At 42.6% G+C, this 22,018-nt stretch overlaps 2 protein-coding genes across 2 annotated transcripts in view; one reads left to right on the top strand and one right to left on the bottom strand.

Moving 5' to 3' along the window:
• Window positions 1-13,614, bottom strand: part of TSHR (thyroid stimulating hormone receptor) — a 55,182-nt gene extending 41,568 nt beyond the window's left edge. Inside the window, exons 1-2 of the mRNA XM_075844475.1 lie at window positions 13,392-13,614; window positions 8,446-8,529 (exon numbers count right to left, since the gene is read on the bottom strand). The gene's annotated coding sequence lies outside the window, so the exon portion shown is untranslated. The remainder of the gene's footprint in view (window positions 1-8,445; window positions 8,530-13,391) is intronic.
• Window positions 1-22,018, top strand: part of CEP128 (centrosomal protein 128) — a 134,824-nt gene that overhangs the window by 13,153 nt on the left and 99,653 nt on the right. Inside the window, exons 2-8 of the mRNA XM_075844463.1 lie at window positions 8,452-8,613; window positions 9,227-9,313; window positions 14,655-14,775; window positions 14,870-14,997; window positions 15,102-15,193; window positions 16,116-16,188; window positions 16,954-17,070. Of these exons, the coding sequence (XP_075700578.1) occupies window positions 8,467-8,613; window positions 9,227-9,313; window positions 14,655-14,775; window positions 14,870-14,997; window positions 15,102-15,193; window positions 16,116-16,188; window positions 16,954-17,070 (765 nt within the window). The 5' untranslated portion in view covers window positions 8,452-8,466. The remainder of the gene's footprint in view (window positions 1-8,451; window positions 8,614-9,226; window positions 9,314-14,654; window positions 14,776-14,869; window positions 14,998-15,101; window positions 15,194-16,115; window positions 16,189-16,953; window positions 17,071-22,018) is intronic.

Here is a 22,018-nt window from a genome sequence, read left to right on the forward strand (position 1 = left end):
TAAGATCAATTTATTTTTTTTTGTATCTCTGAACCCTTTTCCTAACTTTACATAAATTTTGTTATAAAGACTAAAAAAAAAAAAAAAGAAGAGGCACATGCAATCCTAATACATCTCTCCCAAAGTCTGTCTGCCGCCTTCTCCTCCCTGGGACCGACGCAGCGATTTCTCTGGGTTTGGTGGGTCGTTTTGTTTATAGATTTGTTTTTAATAAGGTCTTGTGCACACGTAACGTAATTGCTGCGTATTTTCCATCAAGAATTGCACACGGAAAATATGCAGCAGGATACAGTAGCAGAAAAGTGGTTTTGATTTAACAAATCTCATCCACTCGCTGCGTAAAATTTTCAACCAGAAATTCACCTGCGGTGCATATTTTTCATACCGCAGCATGTCCATTCCTGCTTTGGAAAGTGGACTCAAATTATGTTTTTTTCAGAGAAGATGTCACCATCTCCCAACACGGAGAGAAACACAGCAAAATCTGCACCGTTTTCTGCAGTAAAAATTCACAGGAAATGGTGCGGTTTTTCCGCAGCGGAAATCCTTCTAGTTTCTGTGGAATTGCTGCAGAAATTTTGTGCAGCAATTCCGTTACGTGTGGACAAGCCCTGACTATAACTTTCTTTTATGTCAGACAATGCTCTGGCTATTATTCCAGGAACAGCTGACTGCTTATAAGGTCTCGTTTACACGAGCATGTGCGTTTTGCGCACGCAAAAAACGCGGTGTTTTGCGTGCGCAAAAGGCACTTAACAGCTCCGTGTGTCATCACCATATGATGCGCGGCTGCGTGATTTTCGCGCAGCCACCATCATTATGACACTCCGTTTGGATGTTTGTAAACAGAAAAGCACGTGGTGCTTTTCGGTTTTCATTCATCCTTTTCACTGCTGTTGCGCGAATCACGCTGTTCGCACAGAAGTGCTTCCTTGTGACATGCGTGGTTTTCACGCACCCATTGACTTCAATAGGTGCGTGATGCGCGAACAGCGCACAAATATAGAACAGGTCGTGAGTTTTTTTGCAACGGACTCACGTTGCACAAAATTCACAGACTGTCTGCACTGCCCCATAGACTATTATAGGTCCGTACGACACTCGTGAAAATCACGCGCGTCGCACGGACGAATAACACGCTCGTGTAAACGAGGCCTAAAAGTCATATAAATGTAGGATCCCTGCAGGTTCATGATTTTTATCATGAGATCTACTGAGTGTTAATTTAACATCTGGTATAAGGAATCGGATATTGTAGTCTTGGTTGGGTTTCCGGTGATTATGGCCGGGTTCACACACAGTGTAAATAGAGCGGATTTTCTGCAACTGATTTCATTGCGGAACATCCGCAGCGTATTACAGTAGCAGCAAAGTGGATGAGATTTGAACAAATCTCATCCACATGTTGCAGAAAAAAACGTTCAGAAATTGACCTGCGGTGTGGATATTTAATCCATTTCCATGTCCATTTATGCTGTGGAATCGCTGCTTTTCTGTTGTGGGTTTTCATTATTGAATTCAATGGGAAGGTAAAACCATGCTGCAATTTTTGCAGCGGAAAAGCTGCGATTTCACTGCAAAAATCGCAACTCAGAAAAAAAAAAAAAGTCTATACTTAACCAGATCTCTCTGCTCCTGCATCCCGCCCGACCTCCATGGATGACATTTCATCCCATGTGACTGCTACAGCCATTCACAGGCTGCAGCGGTCACATGTGAGGAAACGTCATCCCAGGCGGCCGGGCTGCAGGACGTCAGCGGGACGCGTCGCCATGGCTATGCTAAAGTATATCCTTTCTTTTTTTTTTTTCATGCTGTTTTCCGCAGCATTCCAGCCAAAGAACTGCACCATAATTTGGTGAAGTCTTTCGCCTGCGGCCTCCAGGACAGATACACTGTGTACTTTTTTTATGCAGCGTAACCGCCCTGTGTGAACATACTCTCTGTGATATGGATTACTGTGTACTATGCATTGTATTGAGTGATCTGATCTCCCACTGAGCCTTGTTGGCATCCAGTGTTTTCCTTGAGTGCCCTCTAGTCTTCCAGGTCCAGAGAGCTTCGCTGGGCCAGCTATTCCTTCAGACTCCACCATATACATGAATGGCTAGTGCGAGCGTGAGTGTTTTTTTCAGTGGGGAGAGCAGAATAATAAGAGCAGGACACATCTGGTAGCGTCTTATCTCTCCCAGTAACAATGGTTTAGGCATGCTGAAATCCAACATTTGATCTTTCATTCCCCTGACATCTGCTGTAGCTGCCAAAAAAAACGCTCAGACATGTGGTTCTACCTCAAATTGCCACGTTTTTCAAGTTGATTGTTAATGACTGCACAGTTTTACCCACAACTCTGCCCCATTAACAATTGAATTAATGGTAAAATCGCATGTGGTAGCCTATCTGTGGCCACTCCTCAGCCACGCTGTGAATTTAGCCTTTGGTCAACTCTATGATCAGTGACTCTGGTTTATCTGCATTGTCTATTGGGGTCTCAGGTATTCTAACATCCACTACTTGTCTAATCAGACTACTGCTCTCATACTTTACACTGCAGCTGTACTGCATCTGGACACTGTGATAACTAGTGACATCAGCTTAGATGCATTGTCTAATGGGAGTCTGAAATCTACCTCCTATTTTATCATGTGCTCTGTGCTTTTCCATACTTTAAACTGCAGCTTTGCTTGTTAAATTTATCTTCTGTGTATTAACACAAGCTCAGCAAGAAGTCGGTGCAAGAAGAGCTGATTTCATAGCACTACTGACTATGGTGTGTGAGGGTGTATTCATACGTCGCAGGTTAAGGTGCGGTCAAAACCGCATCTGAAAACCGCATGCACTTTTACCCCAATTTGATGCATTTTTGTGTTCTTGCGGTTTACGGATGCAGTGTCTTTTTTTTTTTTTTTTCATGTGTGTGTGTGTGTGTGTGTATGTATATATATGTGTGTGTGTATATATATATATATGTGTGTGTGTATATATATATATATATATATATATATATATATATAATGAACCAAGGCAGGAGCAGCGCTGTGACAAAAAAACAAAACAAAGTTGGTCGGTGCTATGCTTCAAAAATAACGAGTGACTTCTCCCTATGTGATGAATATCCACGAAATAAAGAGCAACGAAGCAGCACTCAGCACAAAGTGAGGATTGTAATCACCCAGCAGATGCAACATTTCACTTCCTCAATGGAAGCATTTTCAAGCAATTTGTGAAAACAACACACAAGAATATATAGGGAGAGCATAGCTCAAATAACAAGTGCTATAAATATTGACAATTATACAAATAATGCAAAAAATTCACAATGTGTAACAGTGTATCAAAATACAATTAAAACGTGTTAAGAGTCAAGTCATGACATATAATATAGGAGACTGTTAATCATGTTATATCAAACATGTGCATGTAAGGCCCCATGCACACGACTGTAAAAAACCTCAGTTTTTGCGGACCGCAATTGCGGCCCGCAAAAATGGACCCATTCACTTCCATTGAACGCGGACACCTTTCCGTAGCACTACGGAAGGGTGTCCGTGCCGTGGAAATGTTCCGTGAATTATGGAACATGTCCGTTCTTTTGCATTTTGCGGGCCGAAAATGCGGCTGTCAGTCGGCGGCCGGCCGTGCCCGCAATCGCGGGCCGTGATTGCGGGCACGGTCGTGTGCATGGGGCCTTACTAAGTGTAATACACTAATTAAATTTAAACCGTAATCAATATTAAAATCTAAGAAAGCTGGCACTCGCCAATCTAAACAAACCGTGATCTCCTGAACGGAGTTCATATGCGGTGACTACTAAATTCTCGGCGTCTCCAGCGTCGTGTTGCGCATGCCCAAACACTAGTGTATATATATATACTTGTGTGTTGTTTCCACAAATTGCTTGAAAATGCTTGCATTGAGGAAGTGAAACGTTGCATCTGCTGGGTGATTAAAAAATCCTCACTTTGTTCTGAGTGCTGCTTCGGTGCTCTTTATTTCGTGGATATATATATATATTAAACTCACGGTTTTTGATGCATTTTTTTGCTGTGATTTTTATAATTGCGGCAAAACCGCACCATTTTGTAAAAGATCAAAACAAAAAACTGTTGCCTTTTTGCAACATTTAAGAAAATTGGCAACAAATCACCTGCATGTTGTCTTTCACTTCACGAGAACTTGGCAGTTGCAAGCACCGAAGGATATACTAGTCCTTCTCAATGAATTAGAATATCATCAAAAAGTTAATTTATTTCAGTAATTCAATTCAAAAAGTGAAACTCATTATGTAGATTCATTACACACAGAGGGATCTATTTCCAGCATTTTCTTCTTTTAATGTTGATGAATATGGGAACAGTTAATGAAAACCCAAAATTTGGTGTCTCAGAAAATGAGAATATTGGGTAAAAGAAGATTTTAGACTCCTGGTGTGACATTCTAATCAGCGAATCAACACAAAACAACTGCAAAGGTTTCCTAAGCCTTTAACCCCCTTAAATGGTCTGGTTCAGTAGGCTACACAATCATGGGGAAGATGCTGACGTGACAGTTGTCCAGAATGCCGTCATTGACACCCTCCACAAGGAGGGGAAGCCACAAAAGGACATTGCTAAAGAAGCTGCTTGTTCAGAGCGCTGTATCCAAGCATATTAAGGGAAAGTTGAGAGGAAGGAAAAAGTGTAGTAGAAAAAGGTGCACAAGCAACAGGGATAACCGCAGCCTTGAAAGGATTGTCATGAAAAGTCCAATCAAGAATCTGGGGGAGATTCACAAGGAGTGGTCTGCGGCTGGAGTCCGTGCTTCAAGAGGCACCACACACAGATGTCTCCAAGACATGGGAGAAAACTGCCACATTCCTTGAGACAAAGTCAGAAGCGTCTTACTTGGCTAAGGAGAAAAAGGACGGGTCTGCTGCTCAGTGTCCACATTACATTTGGAAATCTCGGTCTCAGGCTATGGAGGATCAGTGGAGAGGCATCAGTCCAAGTTGCTTGCGGTTCAGTGTGAAGTTTCAACAGTCAGTGATGGTTTGGAGGCCATGTCATCTGCTGGTGCTGGTCCACTGTGTTATATCAGGTCCAGAGTCAGCGCAGCGTCTAGCAGGACATTCCCAGCACTTCATTCTTCCCTCTGCTGACAGCTTATGGAGATGCGGATTTCATTTTCCAGCAGGACTCGGCACCTGCCCGCACTGCCAACAGTACCAACACCTGGTGTAATAACCACAGGATCACTGCGCCTGATTGGCCAGCAAACTCGTCTGACCTAAACCCCAGAGAGAATCTATAGGGTATTGTCAAGAGGAAGATGAGACCCCAGACCCAACAATGCAGGCGAGCTGAAGGCCGATATCCCACAACCTGGGCTTCCATAACACCTCAGCAGTGCCCCAGGCTGATCTCCTCCATGCCACGCCGCATTGATGCAGTAATTCATGCAAAAGGAGCCCCGACCAAGTATTGAGGGCAGATACTGGACAGACTTTTCAGTAGGACGACATTTCGGTATTAAAAATCATTTTTTTGTGAAATTGGGCTTATATAATATTCTCATTTTCTGAGACACTAAATGTTGGGTTTTCAGTAACTGTTCCCATAATCATCAACATTACAAGAAGAAAATGCTGGAAATAGATCCCTCTGTGTGTGATGAATCTACATAATGAGTTTCACTTTTTGAATTGAATTACTGAAATTAATTTACTTTTTGATGATATTCAAATTCATTGAGAAGGACTAGTATATGTACAGTGGATATATAAAGTCTACACAATCTCCCGTATTCTACATATGTCTGAGCTGTGCAGTAGGGAGGCAAGACGGAAACCTTTTCTAACAAAGAAAAACATCTAAGCCCAGCTATTTTTTGCAAAGTCCTACATCAAGTCTGCCAAAAGTATGTGGGGAAACGTGTTATGGTCTGATGAGACCAAGGTTGAACTTTTTGACCATAATGCCAAAATTTATGTTTGGCGCAAAGCCAACACTGCACATCACCAAAAGAACACCATACCCACAGTGACGCACGGCGGAGGCGGCGTTATGGAGCGTGGTGAAGGCTCCGTTATGGAGCACGGTGGGGCGGCGTGGTGGAGACGACATTATGGAGCACGGCGGGGGCAGCATTCTACTTTGGGGCTGTTTTTCTGCAGCTGGAACAGGGGCTTTAGTGAAGGTGGAAGGAATTATGAACAGATCCAAATATCAGTCAATATTGGCGCACAACCTGCAGCCTCTGCTAAAAATCTCAAGATGAAAAGGAATTTCACCTTTCAGCACGACAACGACCCAAAGCAGAACTTCCAAATCAACAAAAGAAGATCAGCCGGAGCCAAGACCTGAATCCCATTGACAATTTGTGGGGTGACCTGAAGAGGCCATACACTGGAGATGCCCTCACAATCTGACAGATTTGGAGCTTTTGCAAGGAAGAGTGGGCAACAATTGCCAAGTCAAGATGTGCCATGTGATGGACTTCTGCCCAAAAAGACTGAATGCTTTATAAAGTCAGAGTAATTCAACAAAGTATTCGTTTAACCACTTAGGGTATGTTCACACGGCAGCGTCCAATACGCCTGAAATTACGGAGCTGTTTTCAGCCGAAAACAGCTCCTGAATTTCAGACGTAATTGCTCGTACTCGCGTTTTTCGCGGCGTCAATTCTGGACGTAATTGGAGCTGTTTTTCAATGGAAAAGTTCTGAAATAATTCATCTTGTACTGATATTGTAACATGACAAAAACCTGGCATTTTAACAGGGGTGTGTAGAAATTTTTTTATTTTTTTTTTTTATATCCGCTCTATCTATCTTATCTATCTATCTTATATATTTATTTATTTATTTTATTATGAAATTGTTGCCTTTTCTCTGCAAAACCGTAAAGTTTTATTGGTGCAGAGAAGCAAATAAGTGAGAATCTCCGGCACAGACTACATGAGAGCATTGCTCCAGGTGGAATCATTATACTGTGTTCTGCTATTACCTTTCCTTAATCTTTTCTGCCACCTTTGCCTAGATCAGAGCGTAATATTATCCGAGAGGCGGGAGACAGGATTACAGCATCAAACCCTTTATATTGTCCGGTCCATTTAGAAACCACTGCCAGGTTGTTCATCTCTCCTCCGGCGATGTCGGCTTTTAGTCAGTGGCTAATAATTGGCTATTTTACTGGTTGGATATTTTGGGTTTAACGTGTGATGGAGTAAACCGGTTCTATGGGATAAGTTACAAGATCACCCAGCCTCCTTCCCGGTGTCTGGACACGCAGCTTTATATGCATCCTGATAAGCAGCAATTATTGCCATGATTGCTGAATCCTAAAATGCTGGCAGCGTGAGTGCGTGCTGTAAAACAAAGGTCCAAGTGGGGTGTTTGTAGGGTGAGTGATCACGCGGCCATTTTATTGCTGTTTCTGCTAAACAGTAATTATCCGACACTCGGCAGCTTTACACTGACATTGCAGCAATTAGTCCCACAATTAGAGCCTTTGCGTGGGCCGGCGCTCTGCAGTGAGAGCGCGGGGCCAGGTTCTCCCGCTGCCAGCAAAGAGGTGCTCATTCAGAATCCCATCAGCCGGAAATTTCACTGCCTGCTGGCCGCCCAGAGCCATGGGATAAACCTGTGAAATGCCCAAGTAACGGCCATTCCATCCCATAAACGAGTCCTCGTTAAATTTTTCTTGCTCTCACGGCGCTGGAGGCGACTGAAAGAGATGGGCCTGAAATATTTCCTAATTGGCCTGAAAGCTCTACGCCCTTTGGCAGGGAATTCACGCGGACATCGGCTCTTTGCCGTGTTCTCTACTTAATTGCACTATGGAGGCTCTCTGCTTTATGACGCAGATATTTATAACGATAGATGTCACTTACCTCTCTGTATACTGATAAATTGTAGCACAGACGATATACTATGTAACACACGTGATATCTTCAGGCTGCCCACAGCTTGGTAAATTATCATTGTATAAAGAAAGCTGGTCAACTTTCTAGTAAACTTTGTGATTCATTTTTCACCATTTTCAAGATTTCTGCTTGCTGTCAGTGAAATGGAACTTTTTTTGTTTACTGCGAGATGGACAAATCTCTTGCCTGTCCTGAGTTTTGCTGCAATGTATCGTCGCAGGTAAAATGTATCAATCTTGAGTCAATATTTTATAACTCGCAGAGGGTTGGTTGGACTAGACACATATGCAGGTCTGTATTCAGCCTCTGGATGTAAACCTGAATGTACCCATTCACTGACTGCAAGCGGGATGCAAATGGTGAGGAATAAAAACTCAGTCCTATTATAAAGTTGCAGAACTTTTCATTGCACAATTATAAATCTTTGTGTACGAAAAAATCAGGAAATCCCTTTAATACCGTGTATACTCGTCATGTGAAATATTGTATGTCCATAGTTCAGACTGTGCTGGATAATGTTTGACAAGTGTTTGTTGTTTCCCACCTGCAGTAGCCTGTCGGACTCATGGCGGATTCCTCCAGCGACTCTGACTCCCACCTTCGGTCCCGGGCGAGCAGGAGGGGTCCTCTGCGGGCAACACACATGCATATCAGACCACGAGGAGCGGAGGACGTCTCGGAAAAGATTCATAAACTTGCAAATACGTTGCAGGTGCTTTACACTGTCCCCTTCATCCTGTGACAGCCAACTTATATTTCATGATGTCCCCATAGGAGATCCCTGGATTCTCTATTGAATTATGTACTAAACACAGCAATGACATTTACCTTAAGGGTAGGCTCTCCCTAGTGAGCTCACATTATATTAGGGATTAGCAGTAATAATCTCAGCATTTTGTCCGTATTCTGCGCATGGAACAGCAAAAATATCATGTGTTTTCTGCTGAGCTGGGAGGGCATGATATACTCCGCAGTCTCCCGGCACTTTTATCATAGGGGTATATTCACACGCACCAGATTTGTAGCGGAAAAAAAAAATATTTTCTATGCATGTAAATGGGGTAGTTTCTGCTGCAAGTGCATTCGTTTTTCAAGCCCTGTTCCGAAAAAATGGAACATTCGCAGAAACGAATCTGTCACGTGAATATACCCTAGAGCTACAGAAGTGGGAACCACTTTATATGCAATACCCTAATTTCTAATTGCAGGGTCCCTAAAGATAGGTCCACACAATATGCATTTGTTCGCACCCCTTACTGACCCACGTTCTGCCGTTATTGTTACAAGTAGCGTCTTGAAGTTTTGGGTTTTTTATTTTCTTCAAGGCCACCAGCCGGAATCTAAAGCAAGTCGATGAGATGCTTGGACAATACAGAGAGTACAACTCTGACCAGACTGAAGCCATCACCACCGTGAGTAATCAGCCACTGCGGCTCATTGTTCTGTAACTTTTACATAAGACCTTATGGGGGCGATGTAATGCATATATGTTAAGGGGGAGTCCTAGTCCTGGTTTTACTAGAACAGTTTGTTTTTTTGGGGTCAATTGCTCATTTCTTTTTTTTTTCTAACCCCTTAAAGTCCAAGCAATTTTTGCGTCTTTAGTTTTTTACTCCCCGCTTTCCAAGAGCCATAACGTTTTTGTTTTTCCATCAATAGAGCGGTGTGAGGGCTTATTTTTTGCAGGAGGAGTTGTAGTTTCTATTGGCACTATTTAAAGTACCATATAATGCACTGGGAAACTGAAAAAAACTAAAATTCCTCAATTGTTTTTTGGCTTTATTCTTCTGGTCAATACGATTACGGTGATACCAAATTTATAAGGTTTCTTTAAGTGTTTTACCACTTTTACAAAGAAAAAACTGTTTAAAAAAAATAGATTTCTGTCGCCATATTCTGAAAGCCATTTTTTTTTTTCATTGATTGAGCGGTGTGAGGGCTTATTTTTTGCGGGACGAGCTGTAGTTTTTGTTGATACATACGGCTTTTTGATCACCTTTTATTATTATTATTATTATTTTTAGAGCGAAGGCCTCATGCACATGACCGTAGTGGTGTGCACGGCCGTGATTTGTGGCTCAGACAGCTGCGGAGTGTCACCCGCGGGCCGCCCGCAAATCGCGGGCCGTGTGCATTAATTTCTATGAGCATGAACCGCCAAATACGGCCGTAATAAGATATAATGTCCGTTCTTTTTGTGGTCCAGGCTTCTGGGCAATGCATGGACCGTGGAAACCACATTCGTGTGCATGGGCCCATTGAAATGAATGGGGCCGTGATTCACCTGCAGATTTGTGGGTGAATTGCGACTGCAAAAATACGTTTATGTGCATGGGGCCTAAGATGACCAAAAATCAGCAATTCTGGCGGTTTTAATTTTTTTGAAAATTTTGTAATAGTTCGGACTTCTACTGATGCGGCGATACCAATTTTGTATATGTTTTAGATTAATTTAAGGAAAAACAGGAAAAGGTGTTTTTTTGTTTTTTAATTGTAATTTATTTTTATTTTTTGTACAATTTTGTAAACTTTGGCTCCTTTTTTATTAGCCTCCCTAGGGTATTTGAACCAGTGATAATCAGATCGCTGGTACAATACACTGCAATACAAATGTATTGCAGCATATTGTCGTTTTTACAGGCTCCTATTAACCCGTTAGTGACCGCCAATAAGCCTTTCTACGGCGCTGCATTAGAATAAAGTAAACCGAGCAGGGAGCTGTCAAATCTCCCTGCTCTCAGCTGCCAGACCTCCCTGCCCTCCCTGCTCTCAGCTGCCAGATCTCCCTGCCCTCCCTGCTCTCAGCTGCCAGATCTCCCTGCCCTCCCTGCTCTCAGCTGCCAGATCTCCCTGCCCTCCCTGCTCTCAGCTGCCAGATCTCCCTGCTCTCAGCTGCCAGACCTCCCTGCCCTCCCTGCTCTCAGCTGCCAGACCTCCCTGCCCTCCCTGCTCTCAGCTGCCAGATCTCCCTGCCCTCAGCTGCCAGATCTCCCTGCCCTCCCTGCTCTCAGCTGCCAGATGTAGCTGGAGGCGTCGCTGCTCGACCGGGTGAGATCGATATTAGTATCGATCTCACCCGTTTAACCCTTCAGATGCGGTGCGCAATAGAGTGCACCGCATCTGAGTGGTTTTTGGAGAGAGGGAGGGAGCTCCTCTCATCCCACTGACACCCGGCGATAAGATCGCCGAGTGTCTGGGTCTCCGATGGCAGCCGGGGGCCTAATAAAGGCCCCCAGGTCTGCCTGTAGCGAATGCCTGCTAGATCATGCCGGAGGCATGACCTAGCAGATGCCTGTCCGTGTTAAACGGACAGACAGTAATACACTGCAATACAAAAGTATTGCAGTGTATTATAATAGCGATCTGAGAATCGCATATTAAAGTCCCCTAGTGGGACTAGTAAAAAAAAAAAGTTTAATAAAGTTAATGAAAAAAAAAAGAAAAACACACTTTTTCCCCAAAATAAAGTAAAAAAGTTACACATATTTGGTATCGCCGCGTCCGTAACGACCCCGATTATAAAGCTATTATATTACTTAACCCACACGGTGAACGCCGTAAAAAATGAAATAAAAAACGACGGAAAAATTGCTGTTTTCTGTGAATCCGGACTTGTGATTAAAAAGTGATCAAAAAGTCGCATATACTCCAAAAGGGTACCAATAAAAACGACATGTCTTCCCGCAAAAAAAAAAGCCCTCATACAACTACATCGGCGAAAAAATAAAAACGTTACGGCTCTTCAAATATGGAGACACAAAAACAAATAATTTTGAAAAAAAAAGCGTTTTTACTGTGTAAAAGTAGCAAAACATACAAAAGTCTATACAAATTTGGTATCGTTGCAATCATAACAACCCGCTGAATAAAGTTATTGTGTTGTTTATGACACACGGTAAACGGCGTAGATTTAGGACGCAAAAAAGAGTGGCGAAATTTCAGATTTTTTTCTATCCCCCCCCCCCCAAAAAAAAGTTTATAAAAGTTAATCAATAAATAATATGTACCTCAAAATGGTGCTATTAAAAAAATACAACTTGTCCCGCAAAAAACAAGACCTTATACAGCTATGTCGACGCAAAAATAAAAAAGTTATAGCTCTTGGAATGCGACGATGGAAAAATGTGAAAAATAGCTTGGTCATTAAAGAGGCTCTGTCACCAGATTTTGCAACCCCTATCTGCTATTGCCTGTGATCGGCGCTGCAATGTAGAGAACAGGAACGTTTTTATTTTTAAAAAACGAGCATTTTTGGCCAAGTTATGACCATTTTTGTATTTATGCAAATGAGGCTTGCAAAAGTCCAAGTGGGCGTGTATTATGTGCGTACATCGGGGCGTGTATTATGTGCGTACATCGGGCGTTTTTACTTCTTTTACTAGCTGGGCGTTCTGAAGAGAAGTATCATCCACTTCTCTTCAGAACGCCCAGCTTCTGGCAGTGCAGACACAGCGTGTTCTCGAGAGATCACGCTGTGACGTCACTCACAGGTCCTGCATCGTGTCGGACGAGCGAGGACACATCGGCACCAGAGGCTACAGTTGATTCTGCAGCAGCATCAGCGTTTGTAGGTAAGTCGATGTAGCTACTTACCTGCAAATGCTGATGCTGCTGCAGAATCATCTGTAGCCTCTGGTGCCGATGTGTCCTCGCTCGTCCGACACGATGCAGGACCTGTGAGTGACGTCACAGCGTGATCTCTCGAACACGCTGTGTCTGCACTGCCAGAATCTGGGCGTTGTGAAGAGAAGTGGATGATACTTCTATACACAACGCCCAGCTAGTAAAAGTAGTAAACACGCCCCGATGTAACACACATAATACACGCCCAGTTGGACTTTAGCAAGCCTCATTTGCATATATACAAAAATGGTCATAACTTGCAGCGCCGATCTGCTGCAATAGCATATAGGGGTTGCAAAATCTGGTGACAGAGCCTCTTTAAGGTCTAAAATAGGCTGGTCATTAAGGGGTTAAGCCCAACAGGAGAAGAAATAAGGCAGACATGGGGGGCCTTCATTAGGCCCTCGGGCAACCATAACAGACATTGGCACCCCACAATCGCGTCGCTGGCAGGTCAATGGGCTGTTTGAGGGGCCGCCCTACTCTTTCTAACATCTTAAAGGCCGCAATTGTATTGACTACAGCATCTAAGTAGTTAAACAGCCAGGATAAGAGCGCTCTCTGTTCCTGGCCCTAATACACAGCCGACACCTGCAGCGTATGGAGCGAGCTAAGCGCATGAGCCCGCTCCATACTTCTCCACTACGCACTATGATGTATAATTTCGTCTTGGGGCGTTAAGGGGTTAAATGCCAGAGGCTCTCACTGTCCACAGGACTACTCGCTCACCCAGCAATAAGCCTAAATTGCCTAGGCATTGGGACAAATGTTGGGGTAGCATATAAAGCAACAACTGTAGCCCCTGGAATTGTCTAGATCTATTCACTTGTTTATTCATAGTGGAGGAATTAATCTCGAGTGTCTTACGTGGCCCTTCTTGTCCTGTGTCGCCTCCATCTTCCTTTATTCAGCCTCTGCGATCCGGAGCCTTGCCCTGTCAGTGTCTGGATGCCGCACATAGGCTTGTCCTCCGGAGAGCAATTAAAGGGACCAGATAAGTGATGAAAAATAAGCTCCCAATCTATTCACAGTCTGTAATTAGCTGTGATAATTAGCTGCGTAGGAAGTGGCTGTCAGACGCGGAGGCAGGTGATGTGTTTTAGGAGCAGCAGCAATCTGCAGATTGGGAACAGGGGCGCAGGGAGGATGAGGTTAATGAGATGTTTCTTGTTGCAAACCACATAACATGTTTCTAGGGGCATCATCATGGCGACATTCTTTTTTTCATTTTTTTTTTAAAGTGGACACTTGCCATGTGTCAAATAAAATGCATCAACTTCTATTTGATGCAACCTGCACTATGTATAAACCTGGACACGCTTTTATGTGAATTAAGCTCATGGTTTAGTGAAAGGTTCTGCACCTTTCTAATAGAATTTTTGTTTCAATTCCTTCTCATTTTCAAGATGTCTGCTAAGCAGAAAGTTTTTTGTTTTTTTACGGGATTGTCCTCTTCGGTAAATCATCGGCTGCCTCTACATTGGTTTCACTGCCAGCACTTACTGTTCATTTCCCCTGCATCAGTCAGTGGTTATCCATGTAATATATGCAGGTGCTAGGTGAGAGTTGCGCTCTGTAGACAACGGTCCCGAGTAGAAGCGACTTCTAAGGCTGGGTTCACATGACCTATTTCCAGGCGTAAACGAGGTGTTTTACGCCTCGACTTACGCCTGAAAACACGGCTCAAATACGACCTGTCATTTTATGCGTCGCTGTCAAAAGACAGCGTGTAAAATAACAGCGTCGTCAAAGAAGTGCAAGACACTTATATACATTATATGCAGGACACTTATATACATTATATGCGGGACACTTCTTGTGACGTAATTTGAGCCGTTTTTCATTGACTTCAATGAATAACAGCTCCAAATTACGGCCGTAATGGACGCCTCTCAAAACGAGAGTACGAGCAATTACGTCTGAAATGCAGGAGCTGTTTTCTCCTGAAAACAGCTCCGTAATTTCAGCCGTACTTGACGTTATCGTGTGCACATACCCTTACTTTGAGGAATGTTGTAGATGTAAAGTATAATCTATATTAGGATATCACATGCTTCATCTGTGGGAAATGCATCAGTCACGTGTTCATTGTCAGATCATTGTGATAAATAGAACATCTCTCTTACCCAGTTGAAAGAAACCCTGGAGCAGTCCATCGACCAGCTGAGAAGCCAGCGTCTGTCACGTCTGTCCGGGGTCAGGAGCGCCTCTATGTCCAGCTTGTGTGCTAGTGACCTGGATGCTACAACTGGTTAGTCTTGCGGGTTGTCGGACTTTAGTCCAGCAGTGAGTGATCCGCTTCCCTATGTTTTATGACATATCTGTCATGTTTTTTTCATTTAAAGTTACTGGAAATCGACGCATTCACCCGACCTCCCCTCTTAAAGACTACAGTGACCTGGGGGTTAATAGACGGCGTCGGTCTCGCTCGGCTAGTGTGCGTTTTGTCGATGAGGCTGGTGACCCTGAACAGGTGAAGTGAAAGGGCAAGAGATGAGCAGAAATGAGTATCAGTGAGAAGTTACTTATTGATGGGGCAGATAATCTGTAGGTTTTTTTTCTTGCTTTGTTTTGCAGCTTCATTCCTTGCACCAGTCTCTGCGGGATCTGAGCAGTGACCAATTGAGACTGAATGACGACCTGAACAGAGAACTCAACCATAGAAACAGGTGCCCATCTGTAGACTTATTAGTTTATATTACGGCTCCTTTGTTGCGCTTTTTCCAGTTTTTCTAAAGATAACTAATACAGTGTAGAAGAGCACCGATCAACGAGACAGTTCGTTGATCGGCGCTCGTTTGCTCATTTCACAAGGAGCTAGTTTGGAGATGAGCGCTCGTTACTCTGAACGCTCGTCCCCATACGTTATCACGTCGGCAGCGCATCTCCTTGGTTACACACCAAGATGTGCTGCCGACAACGATAATATTTTCAGTATTTAAAACCATACTATCAGCTGATGGAGTGTTTGCGCGTTCATCGGCTGTTTTTTGCTGTTTACACAGTGCAATTATCGGGAACGAGCGTTTTGTGAACGCTTGTTTGCCTGATAATTGGCCAGTGTAAAAGGGCCTTTACTCCTTCACCTGATGGTACAGAAATCCTGATAATCCAGCATAAAGTTCCACAAATAGTCCAATGCTGGATTCACAGGATTTTACTTGATAATTCTGGCTCTTTACTTTCTTGAAGGTGGGTCCTTCTCTTATGATATTAAATCTCACATTATAGCTCCCAGTTCTGTAACCTTCTTATACAATCTGTATTCCAATTTCTCACTATTTTCAGTAACATTTTTAGGAACATTGTTGTTGACATTTAGAGACAAAAAACCCAGCCTGGTCTTATCCATGTTACACAAGTGCACATCTCATTACAGGACAAAGCTCTGATACACTAAAACAAGCTGTGCACCTGGGCATAAGGTTTTTAGTTTCTTGATGTAAACATTTCCATTCACTGATCTTGAAAATATTGCGAAATTGAAAATATGTTAGGAAGTTGCAAACATTTTTCATTTTATGAACCAGCTTAATTTACATACAGCTACTTTGGTCCGTTGTAAAATACTCTTTGTGCTACCTCCTATAGAACTGAAGCCGAAACAAAGAAAGTCCTGAAGGAATTAACCGTCCGTCTTGATGAAGCGCAGCACCAGGAAACAGTGAGTGTCAGAGCATCAGTGACGTGTGTACTCTGCGACGGGAGAGGTGCTGACATCGGCTGACATTTATCCACCGTGTCTCCGTCACCCCTGGCGGGTGGGCAGGCTGTCCCTTTCAGCTTCCAGGATTGACTGAGCTGCTAACTGTAAACTGTGGTGTCAGCCCGTGTTTTTCTATGTTATTGCTTTTATCTGTCATAAGCATCATGTTACAGAGAGACGAGTATTGAAGAATTGGCCTGCGCTGGATACACTGAGCGCTCATTATCATGGACCATCTGATCACATATTGGAGGTGTCAGGCTCTCTGTGTGGTTTATAATCCTTTCTGTAAATCCTAGTTTGCGTTTATTGATATTACACCATTAAACTTGGTACAGATCTAAAGAACTGTTGCATCTTGGGCAACAGTTAACACGACTATGCCCGAATAATGATTGAGGCACCTTGGTACAGATTGGGTCCCAGGATCCCTAATAAGGGAGCGAACATTAATTTACAGATTACATAGATCCGTTACATAGATTGAAATAAAGTCTCGAACTCAACCTCTTGTAGAGCTAAATTTTAAGCCAACAGGGCCAGATATATCTTAAATGTCACTTCACTTATAAAGTGTTCTTATTGGGATCACAGTTTGATAATAAACATACATACATACATATATTTTCCACCTTCGCCCTGTGAATCCTTGAGCAAACTCTGGCTTTCTGTTTTGTGACCGTCTAGTCAGGAGCAGTTCCATTGCTGATCTTCTCTTATCAGGTGTCAGAGCGAGTGGAACGGCGGCTGCAGCAACTAGAGCGGGAGATGAGAACGGAGCGGCAGCAAACAGAGAGACGGCAGGATCACTTGGGTCACGTGTCCACTCAGCTGCAGGAGGTGAGTCTTCAGGATCTTCATTCATCTGCATGTTATTCTTTGAAGCTGATCTCTCGTCCACATTTTTTATTATTCAGCTCGGAATAATCAATAGAAATCAATGGAGCATGCAAAAAACAGATCCTTAATTGACGTTCGTATTATGGCTCGGTTTTTTCACCTGAAATTTGGCAGAAGATGTTGGTTAAAAAAAGACTGAAATAGCACAGAGCTGAATGCAGGCCCAACGCTCCATGTAGAGCTCATATTTCAATGTGAATGAGGCACTTCAGACACCATTGTTCCATAGATCTGGGCAGTAGCTTTCCCACATGTCACAATTATTTATTTTTATTAACGTCCTATTAGCATAAAACACATGTAATGTCCTCTCCAGGTTTTCTGCTCTTATGCAAAATACATTGTATCATTACACCCATTGTACCGCCCCTGCCCATACAGCTTATCAGTAACGAGTAGTGTTATGTGAATGTTGCTAAAGCAATTGGTTCCAATGCTGTTTTGTATTTTTCTTGTACTTACAAATCGGGGATTTACTATAATTGTTTCTAGATGGTCACTAAAGCAAGAAATACATGAGCAGCAACAGACATAACTGATATCTGCAGCTATCAAAACTATTTTCATTGAGGAGAAGTCAATTAGAGGCTGGCGGATCTCTTCAGTGTGTGGCCCTTTAACAACCAGTGTCCTGATAATATTTTCAAATTGGCAGCCAGTCCGGGGGCAGTAAGACCCGTGTATAGGCAGCTTAAATAAATACATTAAAACATCTGATCATGGAAATGTGATGGAGAATATATGGTACTGGCTGCTGCTACAGAGCATTATTGCTGATCATCCGTCATCTACTTGCTGCCCCCCTTCAGTATTGGGGTCACTAACGTGTCATCTCTCACAAGACTCCTCTCTTGTTCTGATCACTCCGCATAAACCAGGAACAAAAGCAGTGCGTCTTACCAAGCTCATCTGCAGGAGGGTAACACTTTCATCCGGCAATTTGATTTTATTCCGTCAAATCTTCCCCCTTTTCATTTGTCAAAATCTCTGTGGTGCTGTTGTCTGGCTCAGCCTGAGTGTGTTAATATTCACATCCACATCCAGGCTTTTCTAATGGAAATATGCACACTTAAAAGAGAAGAGAAAGAGAGAGATTGTTGTTATTAAAGGTTTAAAGATGCCCCGGGGACACTCCATTACCGCTCACACTGTTCCTCCTGATTTAAAACAGTTTAGGGCAATCGGGATCCTGGATTCAGTAGGAGAATAGCGCAGCAGCTTGTAAGGGATTTTCAGAAAAGAGCAAGCTCTGCCTGACATGAAAGAGAAGATGAGGAATCGTGGGCAAGTGGTGGGCTGCAGAATGATGCCCCTGCACTACGGGACTGGGGCATTCATTATTTTTTATTGTATGGCAGATTTTGAACATCTCTTTCCTGGGTTAATTACTCTTGTTCTTCCACTTGCACGATTTTCTGTGATTCTGTCTCCCTTAATCTCTTTTCTTTCTCATGTTTAAAATTCAAAGTATAACTCTACATATATTTACATCTGTATACAGCATTCTGGGAGTTGTAGTTTCACCACAGCTGGTGCTCCACACGTTACAGACAACTAACTTAACCCCTTCCCGCAATTTACGTACATGCACGTCGGGGAATTCAGCCTGTTCGCGCATTCCCACGTTCATGTACATCATGGCGATCGCGTGGGCACAGAAGCTGTGCCCGCACGATTACCACGGGAGCCCAGCTGGGACTGACAGCCCGGCTCCAGCTGCAACGACTGAGATTGAAGAAAGCTTCGATCTCAGCGGTTTAACCCATTAAACGCCACGGTCAATAGCGACCGCGGCATTTAAATCTTTTGACAGAGTGTGCGAGCTCCCTCTGTCACCTATCGGCGACCCACGATTGCGATCTCTGATGGTTTGCCATGGTAGCCAGGGGTCTAACAATGACCCCTAGGCCTGACCTGGCTGTATACCTAAAAAAAAACGTTAACAGTAAAAATAAAATAAAACCATTTCTTTCCGCAAAAAGTGGTTTTATTTAATAATAGTGTAAAAAAAAAAAACATAATAGGTACACATACTAGTCCTTCTCAATGAATTAGAATATCAAAAAGTTCATTTATTTCAGTAATTCAGCTCATAAAGTGTCTCATATTCTATAAATTCATCACACACAGAGGGATCTCATATATTCTATAGATTCATCACACACAGAGGGATCTCATATATTCTATAGATTCATCACACACAGAGGGATCTCATATATTCTATAGATTCATCACACACAGAGGGATCTCATATATTCTATAGATTCATCACACACAGAGGGATCTCACATTCTATAGATTCATCACACACAGGGATCTCATATATTCTATAGATTCATCACACACAGAGGGATCTCATATATTCTATAGATTCATCACACGCAGAGGGATCTCATATATTCTATAGATTCATCACACACAGAGGGATCTCATATATTCTATAGATTCATCACACACAGAGGGATCTCATATATTCTATAGATTCATCACACACAGAGGGATCTCACATTCTATAGATTCATCACACACAGAGGGATCTCATATATTCTATAGATTCATCACACACAGAGGGATCTCATATATTCTATAGATTCATCACACACAGAGGGATCTCATATTCTATAGATTCATCACACACAGAGGGATCTCATATATTCTATAGATTCATCACACACAGAGGGATCTCCTATTCTATAGATTCATCACACACAGAGGATCTCATATATTCTATAGATTCATCACACAGAGGGATCTCATATATTCTATAGATTCATCACACACAGGGATCTCGTATATTCTATAGATTCATCACACACAGAGGGATCTCACATTCTATAGATTCATCACACACAGAGGGATCTCATATATTCTATAGATTCATCACACACAGAGGGATCTCATATATTCTATAGATTCATCACACACAGAGGGATCTCATATTCTATAGATTCATCACACACAGAGGGATCTCATATATTCTATAGATTCATCACACACAGAGGGATCTCATATTCTATAGATTCATCACACACAGAGGGATCTCATATATTCTATAGATTCATCACACACAGGGATCTCGTATATTCTATAGATTCATCACACAGAGGGATCTCGTATATTCTATAGATTCATCACACACAGAGGGATCTCATATATTCTATAGATTCATCACACACAGAGGGATCTCATATATTCTATAGATTCATCACACACAGAGGGATCTCATATATTCTATAGATTCATCACACACAGAGGGATCTCATATATTCTATAGATTCATTACACACAGAGGGATCTCATATATTCTATAGATTCATCACACACAGAGGGATCTCATATTCTATAGATTCATCACACACAGAGGGATCTCATATATTCTATAGATTCATCACACACAGGATCTCATATATTCTATAGATTCATCACACACAGAGGGATCTCATATATTCTATAGATTCATCACACACAGAGGGATCTCATATATTCTATAGATTCATCACACACAGAGGGATCTCATATATTCTATACATTCATCACACACAGAGGGATCTCATATATTCTATAGATTCATCACACACAGAGGGATCTCGTATATTCTATAGATTCATCACACAGAGGGATCTCGTATATTCTATAGATTCATCACACACAGAGGGATCTCATATATTCTATAGATTCATCACACACAGAGGGATCTCGTATATTCTATAGATTCATCACACACAGAGGGATCTCATATATTCTATAGATTCATCACACACAGAGGGATCTATTTCCAGCATTTTCTTCTTGTAATGTTGATGATTATGGGAACAGTTACTGAAAACCCAAAATATAGGGTCTCCGAAAATGAGAATATTATATAAGCCCAATTCCAAAAATGATTTTTAAAACTGAAATGTCGTCCTACTGAGAAGTCTGTCCAGTATCTGCCCCCAATACTTGGCCGGGGCTCCGACTCTGCATGAATTACTGCATCACTGCGGCGTGGCATGGAGGGGGATCAGCCTGTGGAACTGCTGAGGTGTTATCAATGCTGCGTGGCATGGGGGTGATCAGCCTGTGGCACTGCTGAGGTGGTATCAATGCGGCGTGGCATGGAGGCGATCAGCCTGTGGCACTGCTGAGGTGTTATGGAAGCCCAGATTACTTTGATATCGGCCTTCAGCTCGTCTGCATTGTTGGGTCTGGGGTCTCATCTTCCTCTTGACAATACCCTATAGATTCTCTGTGGGGTTTAGGTCGGGCGAGTTTGCTGGCCAATCAGGCGCAGTGATACTGTGGTTATTACACCAGGTATTGGCACTTTTGGCAGTGTGGGCAGGTGCCAAGTCCTGCTGGAAAATGAAATCAGCGTCTCCATAAAGCTGTCAGCAGAGGGAAGCATGAAGTGCTGGGAATGTCCTGCCAGACATGCGCTGACTCTGGACCTGATATAACACAGTTTTCTCCATTCCCCCACCAAAAAAATATAATAAAAGTTAATTAACCAGTCCCATGCACCCCAAAATAGTATTGATGAAAACTACACCTTGTCCCTCAAAAAACAAGCCCTCATATGGCAATATCAACGGAAAAATAATAAAGTTGTGGCTCTTGGAATGCGGTTATGCAAAAATGTATTATTTTTGTTTAAAAGGTTTCTTATTGTACAAACGTAGTAAAACATAAAAAAAACTATACGTATGTGGTATTGCCGTAATCGTACCGACCCATAGCATAAAGGTAAGATGGTATTTATTCCGCATAATGAACGGCGTAAATTTAAAACGCGAAAAACAATGCAGGAATATAGTTTTTTTTCCAATTCTCTCCCCCCAAAAAAGTTAATAAAAGTTAATACAATATATGTACAAAAAAATGGTGCCATTGAAAAACACAACTCGCC

Source organism: Rhinoderma darwinii, chromosome 12, assembly GCF_050947455.1.
Source record: "Rhinoderma darwinii isolate aRhiDar2 chromosome 12, aRhiDar2.hap1, whole genome shotgun sequence".
NCBI lineage: Eukaryota > Metazoa > Chordata > Amphibia > Anura > Rhinodermatidae > Rhinoderma > Rhinoderma darwinii.